The following is a 15,567-nucleotide window of genomic DNA, read 5'->3' as shown; positions in this document are numbered from 1 at the left end:
TGATCCCATGGACTGCAGCCCACGAGGCATCCTGGAGGTCAGCAATAAAAAGACTGTTCAATTAAAAGATCAGTTACCCTGGCACTTCCTCCTCTGGCCTTGTGACTTTAGGAGACTTGCAAACAGGTGGGTTCACACCTGCCCTTCCTTCTTCCAAGGGTAGAAAGTGTGTCTGGAGACTGTGTGGACCTGGGACCTTTGCTAACTGTGAAGCACATTTGATAACCATGAAACTTTTTTTTTTAATGTTAGAGTTTGCTATTGTAACTTATAACCTCCAGATAGAATTCGAGTGTCTTTACAATGCTCACAAAGGTTGAAAGGAAGGTGGTCTCCAACAGTTGAGATGTGCTTGGGGAGTGTAGTTCGCTTCAGTGTGGAGACATTCATGTTTCTAGAAGCTCAGGAGGTGGTGTGTGTGTGTGTCATTGTGGGAGACAGGGAGTGTCCCCACAGAGGGAAACCATTTCAGCAGAGTGTGTGAAAGTACTGAGGCTAATGTGTCCAGTGTGCATGTGTGGCTCAGCTCCTGCTGAGTTGAGAGACCTGGTTTCCGGTTTGGTGGCCTTGAACCTGTCCTCAGCCCTTCTGTGAGCCTCAGTCTCCTCATTTTTAGATGAGCATGTTGGGCTGGTTGATTTCTCAGGTGTCTCCTAGCTCCATCATGCTAACCATCCAGGCTGAGCATGGCGGAGCCTTCGGCTCCTGGTTTTACAGTCAAATTTTTGTTTCTGGGTCTCTGTTCCAGAGGGCCAGCCACCCTGTGTTGGTGACTCCCCCCCGCTGGCCTCTGTCCCTGAGCTGCGTTCAGTGAAATGCTAGAGTTGGGCTTTTTGGAAATTCTCTCTCACTCACTGAAAATGCAGGAAGCTTGAATGTGAAACCCACTCGTCAGAAAGAAAACACACACACAGAGCAAGAAACCACAGGGCCTATCGGCCTGTCGTCATCAAGCAGCCGAGAATAGTGCAGAAAACTCTAGGCAGAGAGGAAATGAACTTGAGAGAAGGGGGAACCTAGGGCAGAGAGGAGCGAGAGCGGGTGGGTGTGGAAGGGGAGAGCTGGCGCTCAGGGGCCCCGGGATGCTGCGAGGATGGAGGACGTGGTGGTGAAGCAGGGCTTCCTGTACCTCCAGCAGCAGCAGACTTTTGGGAAGGTAAGAAGAGCACCGTTGGTCTGGGGCTGGGCTGAGAGGTGGTGGAAGGTGGGGTGCTAGCGACTCCCCGGAGAGGAGAGGAGGCCCTGGAATGTTCCAAAACCCTTATGGGGTGATGGAGACTGCCATCTACCACACTGGGTGCAGAACACAAGCTTGGGAGGGCTCGTTCCTTAGCAGCCACTTGCTCCCTTGAGCAGCCTCCACATCATGGCCTTTGCTGACAGCCGTGACCCCAGGAGGAGGGGATACCAGAGGACTCTGACTCTTTCTTGTTCTGTGGCGACTTCTCCTCACTGGGACACATTGGGAAGGACTGGACTGCACAGTGGAGGGGATAATTCGGGGTGGCCGTGGAGGTTCCTTCCTCCTTTCCTGCCCAGTGGGGTGCGTTTGGCTGCTTTTGAACTTGAGTCGGGTTCTCTGGGAGCCAGGGCCCCATTGTGTCTAAACTCCTTTTCATTCTTTTGGCCTCTTTGAATAGGGAAGTCCTCCTTCCTTCAGGGGACCCACCCCAGGGTTCCTCTCTCTCTCTCTCTCTGTCCCTCTCATGGCCTCAGGCCACGAGTCAGGAAGGTTCAGGAGCGTCAGCAAGTTCCTGGGGACAGGGCCTTCTGTGGGGCCTCATGCAGAAAGAGGAGCTCCCCAGTCTGGGCTCTCAGGCTGCCCTCCTTGCCTCCTCTGGGCTTCAGGACTCACATGCTTTCTGCCTCTCACCTGGGATTCCCTGCGTTGAGCTTACCCAGTCTCCCTGCAGTTGTCATCATGGGGCTCACCCCTGTGCCTTTTCTTTTTTCTTGCCTCTGGCTTCCTCCCTGCTGTCACTGGAGGCCTCTTTCTGGGTCACTTGGGGTGCATCTTCAACGCATACTAACTCTTAAGGCCTGTGTTAAGCCCTCTGCCTCCTTGGGTCTCCTGTGATCTTCCCCTACATCTCCCCCTGGGGTCCTCCTCTCCCCGCTGGTCACCATCTCTCCATCTGGGGCCAGAAATGGCGCCGGTTCGGGGCTGCACTGTATGGAGGTTCAGGCTGTGCACTGGCCCGGTTGGAGCTCCAGGAGGGCTCCGAGAAGTCGCGCCGGGGAGAGGCCCCCCGGAGAGTGATCCGCCTCAATGACTGCCTGCGGGTGTCCGAAGCCAGCGGGGAGGCCAGCAGTCCCCGAGACACCAGCACCTTCTTCCTGGAGACCACGGAACGCCTGTACCTGCTGGCAGCCCCCACCGCTGAGCGTGGCGACTGGATACAGGCCATCTGCCTCCTGGCCTTCCCCGTGAGTCGTCCAGGGCTGTAGAGAGGATGTGGAGCACTGGGTGCCTGCCGAGGGCAGGTGTAGAGCGAGTCAAGGTCAGGATGCTGAGGGTGGTTCTTTGGTGGGGTGTGGATCCCAATTCAGAATAAAGATGGGGGGGTGGGGGGGTGGGGGTGGCAGACTGAGTGCGTTTTGCAAGAAAGCTTAGGGTGGCCAGAGGTGGGGTTGGAGATGGCGATGGTGGTGAACGTTGGGCCTTCTCCCCAGGGTCGGCGGAAGGAGCTGTCAGGGCTGGAGGGGAAGGGTGGCCGGCCCCGCATGGAGGAAAATGAATTGTACAGCAGCACGACCGCAGGTGAGGGGGCCCCTGCTTCTCCCCTGGCTGTTCTCTCCAGGGCGTGGTGGGGAGGAGGTGAGAGCTGGCCGGCAGCCGGCCCAGTCTTCCTGCCTTGTGGTTGCCCCCGGCCCCAGCCAGCCCCTTATCAGCCGCTCCTCATCGCTTCCGGCCAGGCCCAAGGTTGGGGAGGCTGGCCTGCTTTAAATGTCAACCATTCACCCTTGGCCCGCTCCCTCTGATCCAGGCCTGGCTGAGGGACCCAGGTGAAAGTGCTGGTTTGGAATTCTCCCTTGATGGGACCTGAGCAATCGTCTGTAAAAAGAATGGTTTCCCTTCTGTGGATCTAAGGTGTCCTGCAGCAAGGGAGCTTTTTGCTCACAAGGCAGTCCCCCTCCTGTCCTCTTGTCTAGCGCTCTGGGGGCTGCCTGGGGGGAGCAGGAAGACACAGGGCAAGGGGTGCATCCAGGCTCCACCCCTTGGAGGGCCCCCCGACCCCCATGGCCTCGGCAGAGGGTGGGTAGGCAGGGAGAGCTGGGGCGGTGGGGTAGCACCTGCAGGTGTGGCGGGAGGGATGGGGAGGCAGCTGGGTTGGGGCGAGCAATGAGATGGAGGAGACAAAGCTGTGACTCTGGCGACGGGAGCAGGAAGGATGTGGCCACGGAGGAGTCGGGGTGCTCGCGGCTAGGGCACGATGCCTCTTGGGGGAGGGGGTGGGGGTTCCTGGCATCTTGGGGAGTCTGACTTGGCACAGGGCAGCTAAGCCTTCAGAACACAAGCACCAGGGTCATGGGGCCACCGATAATACTTTTCTTCTGGAGACCTGGCCTGCTTATTTAGAGTGGTGGTGAATAATCTGCTTGCTAATGCCGGAGACTCCAGAGACCCAAGTTTGAACCCTGGGTCAGGAAGATCTCCTGGAGAAGAAAATGGCAACCCATTCCAGTATTCTTGCCTGGAGAATCCCATGGACAGAGGAACATGGCGGGTTATAGTCTATGGGGTCACAAAGGTTTGGACACAACTGAGTGACTGAACACGCACACATACAGAATTGAAAGAGGTTGGCTGTTTTTCCCATGAACTGTGTCTCCTCCCCAGGGACTCCCCAAAAGGAGTTTGCTGTGACCGTGAGACCCACAGAAGTCAGTGAGAGGTGCCGGCTCCGGGGATCCTACACCCTCCGGGTTGGGGAGAGTGCCCTGGAGTTGTGGGGCGGCCCTGAGTCGGGCACCCAGCTATATGAATGGCCTTACAGGTTCCTGCGACGCTTTGGGCGGGATAAGGTGAGCAGGGGCTGCCAGGGGTAGGGCAGAGGAAGGATGAACTGTGAGAGAAAAGAGAGTGTCAGGGAGAGGGCCAAGGGGCCCTCAAAGGAAGAGAGAATGGAGGAGGGAGAGAAGGTGAGACGAAGACCGAAGACCGAAGACCGGCAGAAGAAAATCAGCCCAGCCCAGGGGCTGGAGGAGAGAACTGGGGAGGGAGACACGGAGGTGGAGGTGGGGGAAGGAAAGAAGAGGAAGACCTGGCTGGGAGTAGTGGGCGTGTGGAGGTTGAACTCTGCCAGTCTTCATACGCCGATGGATGGAAGGAAGAAGGAAAAAGGAGAGGGGTTTGTTTGTAAGAAAAGACTTGGAGAGGAAGCAGCTTGATGAGAAGGCCAAGCAGCTCCCAGGCTGGAGGGAAGTTGGAGGTGACGTGTTTGTGATTGGAAACTGGGTATAGGAGCAGCTGGCCTCCCATTAATAGGCTTTCTCCCCCACCCAGGTAACCTTTTCCTTCGAGGCTGGCCGGCGCTGTGTCTCAGGAGAGGGCAACTTTGAGTTCGAAACCAGGCAAGGCAATGAGATCTTCCTGGCCCTGGAAGAGGCCATCTCTGCCCAGAAGAACGCTGCCCCTCCTGGGCCCCAGACCCAGCCAGTCCCAGTCCCTGCGGTGCTGCCCCGGCCAGAGAGCCCGTACGCCCGACCCCACGACTCGCTGCCACCACCGTCGCCCACTGTCCCGGTGCCCACGCCCCGGCAGCAGCGCGGACTAGAGGGAGAGTATGCAGTGCCCTTCGATGCAGTGGCCCGGAGCCTGGGGAAGAGCTTGAGGGGCGTCCTGGCTGTTCCTCCCCAGCTCCCAGCTGACCCTCTGTACGACAGCATCGAGGATCACCCGCCCCCACGACCCGACCACATATACGATGAGCCTGAGGGGATGGCCGCCTTGGCCCTGTATGACAGCCCGCAGGAGCCCCGGGGTGAGGCCTGGAGGAGGCAGGCCACAGCTGACAGGGACTCCAGTGGCCTCAAGCATGGCTACATAGTGGGACAGGACTTCGCCGCCTCTGGCTGGCCACAAGGGACCGAGTATGACAATGTTGTACTTAAGAAAGGCCCAAAGTGATGGAGCGTGGAGGAGATGCGATCCCCATGGGACGCCAGTGCTGGAGTCCTGTCCAGATGGGGCCAAAGTTAGAGGCTGGTGAGAAGGAGCTGGAGTGGCAGGCAGGCCTCCTCTTCCAGCTTCTGGTGGTGACTCCTGGCCACCGCATCCCAGGAGCCCTGCTCTGCTCCTTCTTGAACCCTCAGCTTGATCAGTTTAGTCTGGTCCAAGGAATTGTCCCCTTCAGGGCATGCGGCATGAGTCACCATCTGAGGGCAGGAAGAGTGCCTGCAGAAGCCGCCCTTCTCCTACTCCTTCTCCACTTCCTCTTCTTTTGCCACCCCCGCCGGCCTAAGTGGAACCTCTGGCATTTAGAGGACAAAAGGATGTCAGCAAATCGCCCTGGTTCCTCGGTCTGTGTGGGCCACCTTTTCAGGGGACAGCCGTGGCCCAGGCATGCAGGAGAATGGCTGCTGCTTTCTGCCAGTTTTGGACTTCTCTGTGGCATTAAACGTTTCAGAAATATTTCTGTGCAATATGAGAGTGTGGGAGGAGAGGATGGGACAGGCACGGCCCTGCTAGGGGTGGATGCTTCAACTGGTCACCACTGACACCACCTCTCCCAGCAGCAGGATCCTCTCTGGGCATCAGCTGGGTCCCCACATCTGGCCACAGATGTAGAGGTCTGCGCAAGTCAAGGCACTCCGGGAAAGATGCTAAACCCATTGCTAGGGTAGGGTCACCACCCCCAAAATAGTGAGGAAGCTGTGTGTGTGTATAAACCTGGAGTGGAAGACAGGCCAGAGTAGAAATGGAACTCATCCCTTGCCTTTCTAAGACTTATCTCTTTGTCTGTAAATTGAGGGAGTTTCTCCATTTGGGCTCTGAGAGCCCTTCCTGTTCTGAAGTTCCGCATTGGCCCTTGTGTTTCTATTGGGTTGGCCCGAAAGTTCCAACCCAGTATTTCCCTGCAGGCTCTGTGCAGTCTCCTTTCATCAAGACCTGCTTTCATGGAAAGGGCTGTCAGTATGTTCCTGCTACTGGCCAACTCAGCCAGTATTACGGGGCACTGTCTGTAAAGCCTCCCTTTGCCTCGTGATGCTTATAGTCTAGAGGTGGGCTGAGATGAGGACACAGATGTCTGTCACAAAAGGGGATGTAAGTTTCACAAGAGGAGAACGAAAGCCTGGGAGTCAGGGGAGATAGCTGTTCTCTGGGGGACCAAGAAAGGCTTCATATCAAACACGGCACTTAAGGTGGCCCTTCAAGGGTGGGAAGGGATATGAAAAGAGGATACTGGTAGAAGAATGTGAATGGAGGCATTGGGGGAGGTATGTACATGCTTAGGAAAGAGTTCTGTAAGAATGGAGGGGAAGGTAGGAGGGAGGTTCAAGAGGGTGGAGACATATGTATGCCTGTCTGCCTGCTAAGTCGCTCAGTCATGTCCAACTCTTTTCGACCCTATGGACTGTGGTCTGCCAGGTTCCTCTCTCCATGGGATTCTCCAGGCAAGAATACTAGAGTGAGTTGGTATTCCCTTCTCCAGGGGGTCTTCCCAACCCAGGGATCAAACCCACGTCTCCTGCATTGCAGGCAGATTCTTTACCACGGAGCCACCTGGGAAGCCTGGACGTATGTACACTTATGGCTGATTCATGTTGATGTGTGGCAGTAACCAACACAATATTGTGAAGCAATTATCCTCCAATTATAAGTAAATAAATAAAAATGGAGGGGACATGGGGCAATCTACTTGAGAAGGCAGATTCTAACCCTGCTGTGCAGGAATTTGTACCTAATTAAAGGGGAAGGAGGAATGACAAGGCTTTATTTTTTAAAATGTATATTTTAAAAAATTTCAAACACACAGGAAAGTGGGAGGAGTAGTGTAATAAATCCCCATGAATCCATTAATTACCTTCGAGAATTATCAATACATGGCCATCACACTGACAAGGCTTTTAAGCAGAGAATCCTATAGAGCTCTGTGTTAGGTCAATCAGCTGTCGGGTTACTTGGAAGATAGACTGGTGCCCCAGTGAGCTGAATTGGAAGGGGAAATTCAGAGAGACTGGGGGTCCAAATGCTGTGGAAGAGCCAGGGCTTGCGGATCTTGGAGTCACATTGGATGTGTAACACAGAGAAATGGGGTGTTGTGGAGAGATTTGGGTTTGTGGAAGAAGGTGAGCTGAGTTTCTGACAGTTTTAGGCTAAGATGGCTTGACTCTCTGGAGAAGGGCATGACAACCCACTCCAATATTCTTGCCTGGAGAATCCCAGGGACAGAGGAACATGGGGTCACAAAGGGTCGGATACAACCGAAGTGACTGAGCACCCATGCACCCACGCATGGGTTTACTCCATCCAGCTAGAGGGGTCCTAGCAGCAGCTGGAAATGGGCTCCAGAGCGGGGAGGGAAGCAAGATAGAGACCAATGGGCTGCCCAGCTTCGCATGTGGGTTGTGGGCACCTTTGATCTCAGCTCATGCTTTTGCCCCCTTTTAAAGGAATTTGAGGCAATGGGTGAGCAGGCTGGAGACAGAGAGGGAAGTCATCCAGGAACCTTGACTCTTGCCTGCACCAAAGGACTAACCCGGCTGTCATCACCTCATCCCAGCCTCAGAAGACACTGGAGGCAGGAGTTTCAGTAGTTACCTCTCCAGGCGAGGGGTGGGAGCTGGGGCCTTCTCAGGCAAGGATGGTGGTCGTGGTTTGGTCCCTAAGTTGTGTCTGCCTCTTACGACCCCATGGACTGTAGCCCGCCAGGCTCCTCTGTCCATGGGATTTCCCAGGCAAGAATTCTGGAGTGAGTTGCCATTTCCTTCTCCTCTCCGACCCAGCGACCCAGTGGTTAAACCCGCGTCTCCTGCGTTGGCAGGCGAATAGTTTACTGACTGAGCCACCAGGGATGTCTCTTTTTCAATTTCCATGAGTACTTGGGACAGACACCCCAGCTCAGCCCAGCAGGGGGCAGTGTTAGCCTGTGGAAAAGGCCACTGGGGGCTTAAACCCTAATCCCGTGTGGGGGCTTGGTCCTACAGTAGGGAACTTCAAGATTTACTGCTCAGAAGAATGGGGCGATAATTGCAAGGATCTGCATTTCAGAGCTGGTCCCTTCAGATCCTCAGAGTCCCTCTTGGAGGACTGTGGACCCAGCCACCAAGAGGTGTGGGGCCCCCAGCTGAAAACTGCTTCTCTCCTGGCCTCTCCCCTCTCTGCTGAGATCCTGGGACTTCGGAGTTTTTCCTTCTGAAGCTAGCTTTGCTCGAAAGGGGAAGTGGTAGACTGGGGCCCTGGGGAAAGATGGGGTGAGAGCTGGTGGGGGCAGGGGAGCAGAGCATTTGGGGAAGTGGGAGGGGCCACGAGAGTCCTGAGAATGCTGACTAAGCCCACGGGGTCTTTCTCAGATGTGACCAGATGGGGTAGGTCCTCCAGAGAGCCGGGTCAGCCCATCCCCAGTGGCACCGTCACCCTGGACTTGGGCCTTGTTCCCTAGTTGCCACCATGGACCAGCCCCGCTCTGCACCTGTGTGGCTCCTGAACAGAGTGGTTGTACAGGAATGGCTTCATGCAGGCGTGAGCCTCAGGGATAAATCTCTGCAAACAGAAACACAGAGGTGAAGCCCTTCTTAAAGTATTTCTCTAGCAGCCTGTTGTCAAAGAGCAAATTCATGGATGAGGAAACGGCCTGGTCTTGAAAGGGACAGGGCAATATAAGACCAAGAGACAGCTCTGTGACAGCTGCCAATACCATGAGATGTTCTGCCGTGACCAAGGCACTTAGAGACTGCTTTTATTTGCTAATTACTATGCAGAGGTGGCATCAGGGCGGGCGAGAATGGCGTCAGGACTGGTGCCCAGCATGGGCTTCCCTGGGGGCTCAATCTGTAAAGAATCCAACCGCGATGCAGGAGACCCAGGTTCCATCCCTGGGGCTGGGAAGATCCCCTGAAGAAGAAAATGGCAACTCACTCCAGTATTCTTGCCTGGAAATTCCTATGGACAGAGGAACCTGATGGGCTACAGGCCGTATCCGTGGGGTCACAAAGAGTCAGACAGAGAGCCCAGCATACATAGAGATGTATACATAGATAGGTGTAACTGTGTGCGCACACACAAATATTCCATAGCATTCCTGTTTCTTTGTTTTCCTCTTTGCCTCCCTTTTTTCCCCCCCAGAGCATAGGACCAATATGTGGGGTGTGTGTGTGTCTGTGTGTGTGTCTGTGTGTATGCGTGCACTTGTTGACTTCTGGTTCATCCCATAAGCCTGCTCCCAGGCTGTGCTGGGGCGACCGAGGTCCTCTGGTGGATTCCCACCTTGGAGCTTCAGAATAAACCGAGACCCAGATTGTCGAGGCCTCTCTGCTCACTCAGCCTCCTCCCTGCTGGCTGCACTCAAGCTGTTGCTGCCACCACCTTTCAGCCGTGATGCTAACCAGCCTCCTGCCTCATGGGCGCTGATTCAATTAGCCAAGGTGCCCACCTCCTGCCAGGGCCATTTATAAAGTCAGCAGGGGCAGCTGGAGATCTTAGGGAGGGAGGGGTTGGGAAGAGAGGGGAGGGAGATCAGTGAGCTGGGAAGGGAAGATAGAGGTATGAGGGGGATCTGGGAAGGGGAGTCTCATCTGATTAGGCATCAGGTTGGCTTCTCCCCTGGTGGGCTGTATGTTACTGGCCTGCCTCACTCCTCAGCTCCCAGGCCCATCCCATGCCAGCCAGTGCAGAGCAAGACCATCTATCTCCAGGCTCCAGCCAGGCCTGCCTTTTTCCTCTGTGCTCCCTGCCAGCCCTCTTCTTTTCTATTTATTATTATTATTCTACAATGTATTTATTTTTAATTGGAGGATAATTGGTTTACAATGTTGTGTTGGTTTCTGCATACATCAACATGAATCAGCCATGCGTATACATAGGTCCCCTCTCTCTTGAACCTCCCTCCTTCTCCCACCCCATATCACCCCTGTAGGTTGTCACAGACCACCAGGTTGAAAGAATACTCTTCCTGACACCAGACCCTAGATCTCTGGGCCAGAGGCGGCCAGCAGGTTAGGGAGGGAGAAGCAGGGTCTGAGGGATCTGTAGGGGAGCTGGAGCCCATAGCTGTTAAGTAATTCTGAGACCTGCAGCCTGGGACTGGCTCAGCCTTGGGCTTCGGTGTCTGATCAGAGAGGGCTGGGTGGTGCCTGAGGTGTGCCTGAGGGGACTACAGCTTTTGGGTAATAATAATGTTCTTGAGTTTGTACAGCTTTCCCTTATTTACAAAGTGCTGTGGGGGCAGTTAGGTGTAGTTGGTTAGACACACATATTGTAGCCTGTAAAGTGTGTGAAAGTGAAAGTGTTAGTCCCTCAGTTGTGTCTGACTCTTTGCGACCCTGTGGACTGTAGCCCACCAGGCACCTCTGTCCATGGGATTGTCCAGGCAAGAATACTGGAGTGGGTTGCTATGCCCTCCTTCAGGGGATCTTCCTGACCCAGGGATCAAATCCAGGTCTCCCGAGTGGCAGGCAGATAACCTGCATTCAGATTCTGACACTGCTCCTGCTGGCCATGTGTCTTCAGGTGACTTCTCTGTGCACCTGTTTCCACATCTGTAAAATGGAGAGAGTATGTTTCTCAGAAGCTTTTTGTGAAGACTGAATGGATGGATACACAGCTCCTAGACTGGTGCTGGGACTACAGAGCTCTGTCTTCTCTACGACCTTCTTTTACCTCCCAGGGGCTCTGACAGGTGGGTAGGCAGAGATGTCGTTTCATAAGCCAGAGGCTGGAGGCCCAGAGAAGCTAAGTCGTTTAGATTTGGGGTGAACTCAGGCTTCATTGACATGGGAGGACCTGGCTGGGATTCTGATGAGAATGAAGAAAACCAGAAGAGCATTCAAGGAGAGGACAAGGAACAACATCAAAAGCCTTACAGCCCCTGGCTAGGTGGTTCCTAGTCGGCGGGCTCCATCCACCTGGGCAGAGCGGAGCTGGCCTGCGCCATGAAGCCCAGGAATGGAAGCGCTTGGGAGGAAGTTTCTTCCTAGACTAGAAGGCCTGTGGCTTGAGGCAAGGCGGAGGGCAGAAGCCACAGAGGAGATGGCCTCCCCCCATCTGAGTTGCTCCATCCCTGCTGTGGCCTGGCAGCTGGCACACCTGGGTGTGGCGGCAGGCTTCAGCTGGGTAGAAGCACCTGGGGGGCCAGTTAGCACAGCCTGCCAAGGGGCGAACATGTTGTGATCACGCAACCCCCGGGGCCACTGCCCTGCAGGAGCAGGAGGAGGCTGGCAGGGGGTAGGCAGGAAGGAGGTCCGTGGTCTCTCCCACTGGACTGCAAATGTGCTATGGGCAGGATTCGTTTCTTTTCTTTTTTTCTTAAGTTTATTTGGCTGCTTGGGTCTTAGTTGCAGCATGCTGGATCTTTGAGTTTTGGCATGTGGGATCTAGTTCCCTGACAAGGGATCAACCCTGGGCCCCCTGTGTTGGGAACACAAATTCTTAGTCAGTGGACCACCTGGGAAGTTCCAGGATTCATTCTTAACTTAATTCATCCTTGTACTCCCATTACCTAATGCACTTCTAGGCACGAGGTAGGCGCAGATTAACTATTTTAGGATGGAAAGAATAAATGAAGCCCACTTTACTTGGGGGTGGGGGTGGACACAAATGGTTTGTGGAGCCCTGAGAGGACTCCCCCTCCAGAAAGTTTCCTTCACGAACTCCAGGAAGCCTGTCATCAGTGTTTTGGTCCAATTCCTCTTCCCCAAACCTCTCCCAGCAAAGCTCTTTTATTTATTTATTTTTATTGGAAAAGAACATGATGCTGGGAAAAACTGAACACAGGAGGAGAAGGGGATGACAGAGGACGAGATGGTTGGATGGCATCACCGTCTCGATGCACATAATTTGAGCAAACTCTGGGAGACAGTGAAGGACAAGAAAGCCTTGTGTGCTGCAGTCCATGGGGGTGGTAAAGAGTAGAACACAACTGAGTGAGTGAACAACAACAGCAACAATGGAAATTTTATGTTTCAACTTTTCATTTTATTTTTTAATTTATTATTTTGGCTGTGAGGCTGGTGGGATGTCAGTTAGTTCCCTGAACAGGGATTGAACCCTGGTCATAGCAGTGAAAGCCTGAAAGCCCGAATTTCTAACCAGTTGGCTACCAGGGAACTCCCCAGGCCTCTTTTAAAATGCATTTGCCCTGGGGCAGGTCTTCGAGGGACCCACTAACCATTCTTGGGAGAGAGAGTGTGGAAGGAGCTGGCCTGGGAATGGAGAAGGAGGTCCCTGTGGTGGCAGGAAGGAGTGCTGAAGGGGAGAGGCCTGGCCTGAGTCTGGAGTCATGGGCTGGTTGGTGCTATGCAAGTTGGCAGCCAGGCCTACAGGTGCAGGAGGCACAGGCCAGCCTTGGGCATGGGACAAACTTTTTTTATTACTTAAATTTATTTGTTTTTAATTGCTTTACAATATTGTGTTGGTTTCTGCCATGCATCGACATAAATCAGCCATAGGTATACATATGTCCCCTCCCTCCTGAACCTCCCTCCCACCTCTCACCCCATCCCATCCCTCTGGGTTGTGTCAGAGCAACCGGTTTGAGCTCCTTGAGTCATATGGTAAATTCTCACTGGCTATCTGTTTTACATATGGTGTATTTTACATATGGTGGTATTTGGACCCCATGGACTATAGCCCACCAGGCTCCTCTGTCTCTGGAATTCTCCAGGTCAGAATACTTGAGTTACATATAGTAATGTGTATGTTTCCATGCTACTCTCTCCATCGTCCCACCCTCTCCTTCCCTCACTGTGTCTGCAAGTCTGCTCTCTATATCACTTCTTGGCAGACCAGACTCTGACTAGAACCCTGAATGGACGGGTTTCTCCCTATTTCTGTCCCCTGTCTTCCTGGGCTACCTCTCCATGCCACAGCCTCACTCCCCCAAAGCCAGGACCCTGGGATGCTGGGGCGAGGGGTGCAGAGGGGAGTGTGGAGCTGAGAAACCCCTGTCTGCTGACACTTCTAGGACCAGAATGTCTGAGCCAGAAAAGGGCCTTAGCTCTCCTCTTGCCTGAGTCCTTATCTTCCACTTAAAGAAACTGAGGCCAAGTTAATTTTTAAATCCCTCTCAGATGTATTTACATTTTATTAAAATTTGTTTATGGTTGTGCTTAAGCCACAGGAACAAATAATTACTGTTGACACTGGCGACACCCACAGGGAGATCATGTTTGGCCTTTTGGGTAGATGGGGAGGGACAAAGCGGAGGGGCCTCCTGAGTCCCTTACTCTTATTATTTCTGAGCAAGGCTTTCTTTTCTTCTCCAATGTCACTGTGGCCAGTCCTCAAGCAAATGCCCTGGGGTGTGAGCCAGAGGCCCAGATTAATCAAGGGCAGTATAGCTTAGACTTGCTTTTGAAATGTGGTGCTTGGAGAAGACTCTTGAGAGTCCCTTGGACAGCAAGGAGATCAAACCAGTCAATCCTAAAGGAGATCAACTCTGAATATTCACTGGAAGGACTGATGCTGAAGCTGAAGCTCCAATACTTTGGCCACCTGATGCGAAGAGCCAACTCATTGAAAAAGACTGATGCTGGGAAAGACTGAGGGCAGGAGGAGAAGGGGGCAACAGAGGATGAGATGGTTGGATGGCATCACCAACTCAATGGACATGAGTTTGAGCAAACTCTAGGAGATAGTGAAGGGCAAGGAAGCCTGGCCTGCTGCAGTCCATGGACTGAACAACAGCAAACTGCTTAGACTGAGGCTGTTTTTGTTAATTTTCTGCTGGTTACCTCCCTGGTCTGTACAGAAAGGGCCGCTCTGTGAGCCTGTTCCCTTTCTGGTTTCCTCCAATAACTATACCCCACTCCCCCGCTAGTCCTTCTCCCATGGTATCCTTGACCCTCATCCTCAGGGGCAGCTCTCCTGCCTAGACAGCTCCAGAATGGGGTGCAGTTGCCACTTCTGGTGCCCAGGCTCCTGTTACACCTATAGACAGAAAAGACTTGATCCATGAGTGAGGATAAGGTTAGGGCAGGGGAGAGGCTGATGGAGGGTGGAGAGGCAGGTAGGATTGGAGTAGGGGGGAAGATGTGGACAAGAGAGGAAATGAACTGAGATGGAGAGTGGGTGGGGAAGCAGAGGTTCCGGTGGGGTGGGAGGAATGGATGGAGGAGTTATTTAGGGTAGCTTCCAGAACAACAGCTGTGGTAAGACCACCCTGCCTGGTCACCGGGGATGGAGAAACATCAAGAAGCTGCAGCTTTTGAAAAGCAGAGTGGTTGGTGAAGCCAGGTTCCTGTGCTGCTGGGTGCCCTGGGAGGTTGGTTGTTTCAAATCTGGGGTTATGCCTGAGAACCAAAGAGAAAAGCCCTGCTTCTCTCCAGGAATGTTGGCTGAGGAGGAATGGGAACCTGGCTGGCTCTGGGATGGGAGATGGTGCTAGAGGAGGGATCAAGGGGATCAGGGGAGCACGGCCAGGCAAGGTGGGCTCCGTTGCAGAGTAGGGGCATAGAGCATTCAGCAGGCTTTTGTGGGCAAAGGCTGGGAGGCTTGTGTTGATCTTGTAGAAGTCAGATAGATCACTCAGAACCCGGCATCCAGTGTGCATCCAGTAGGGCCAGCGCAGACAGAACTGACAAGCCAAGCCCATCCTGAGCCTAAGACAGAGCTCGGGCCACCTTTCTGTGGGTTGTTTGGACCTTCAGACTTTGTCAGACGCCTGACAGCCAAACTGAGCTCTCCTGGTCCTGCTTTCTGTTTCGGCTGACCCAGCACAGGATCCTTCTTCCCAGTAGACAAGACAGATGTGCCTCCTTAAAAAAAGATTAAAAAAAAAAAAAAATCCCTTTGAGTTTGTTGATGGTGAAGGCAGCAAGGACAGCCATGGTGTAGAGGGCTTGGTGCCTGGGGCATCTTTTCTTGTTCAGTATCTCTGTCTTTATCCTCCATCTGTCTATAAAGAGGGATGCTAGACTGAGCACTGAGCCAGGAGCTCTAATCCCAGCTCTGCCCTAACTGGCTGTGGGCTGTGGGATGCTGGGCAAGTCTCTTCCCCTCTCTGGGCTTATTCTTCCATGTGGAAGATGATAGAGCCGGATTAGAAGAACTTCAATGTCCCCCTTAACTCTATAGTACTTTGTTTTGGGGAAATCTTCAGGACAGCAAGGAAGCAGAAATGACTTTGACAAGAGGGAATGTAGAAAATACAGCTTCAAAGTCTTAATTTAATGTGTAGTGGGACCTACTGCTGGGATTCAAAAATGTCTGGAGAACTGGTGAGAATGGGTGAGAATGGGTCCCATCCTGTGAGGGACAGAGGAGCCTCTTAGGAGAGGACTTACCTTATAGAAGGGGATGGCATTGCAGAATCTCTGTGCATGCTTGTGCAGGTTGAGCAGTGAACAACTCTAGGAGGTGCCATTTATAATGAGGGCTCAGGTGAGCCTGACATGCTTGACCGTGGA

At 53.5% G+C, this 15,567-nt stretch overlaps 1 protein-coding gene across 1 annotated transcript; it reads left to right on the top strand.

Annotated features, from left to right (window-relative positions):
* On the top strand, positions 1-5,635 carry DOK2 (docking protein 2). Its single transcript, XM_027549792.1, has 5 exons — positions 1-1,156; positions 2,146-2,427; positions 2,674-2,761; positions 3,842-4,026; positions 4,508-5,635. The coding sequence occupies exons 1-5, from the start codon at positions 1,094-1,096 to the stop codon at positions 5,129-5,131; spliced, it is 1,242 nt and encodes a 413-aa protein (XP_027405593.1). The 5' UTR covers positions 1-1,093; the 3' UTR covers positions 5,132-5,635.
* Positions 5,636-15,567: the final 9,932 nt, after the last annotated feature.

The sequence above is a fragment of the Bos indicus x Bos taurus genome, chromosome 8 (genome assembly GCF_003369695.1).
Source record: "Bos indicus x Bos taurus breed Angus x Brahman F1 hybrid chromosome 8, Bos_hybrid_MaternalHap_v2.0, whole genome shotgun sequence".
NCBI classification, from domain to species: Eukaryota; Metazoa; Chordata; class Mammalia; order Artiodactyla; family Bovidae; genus Bos; species Bos indicus x Bos taurus.
The sequence above is the reverse complement of the archived record's forward strand: the minus strand, read 5'-3'. Positions and strand labels throughout refer to the sequence as shown.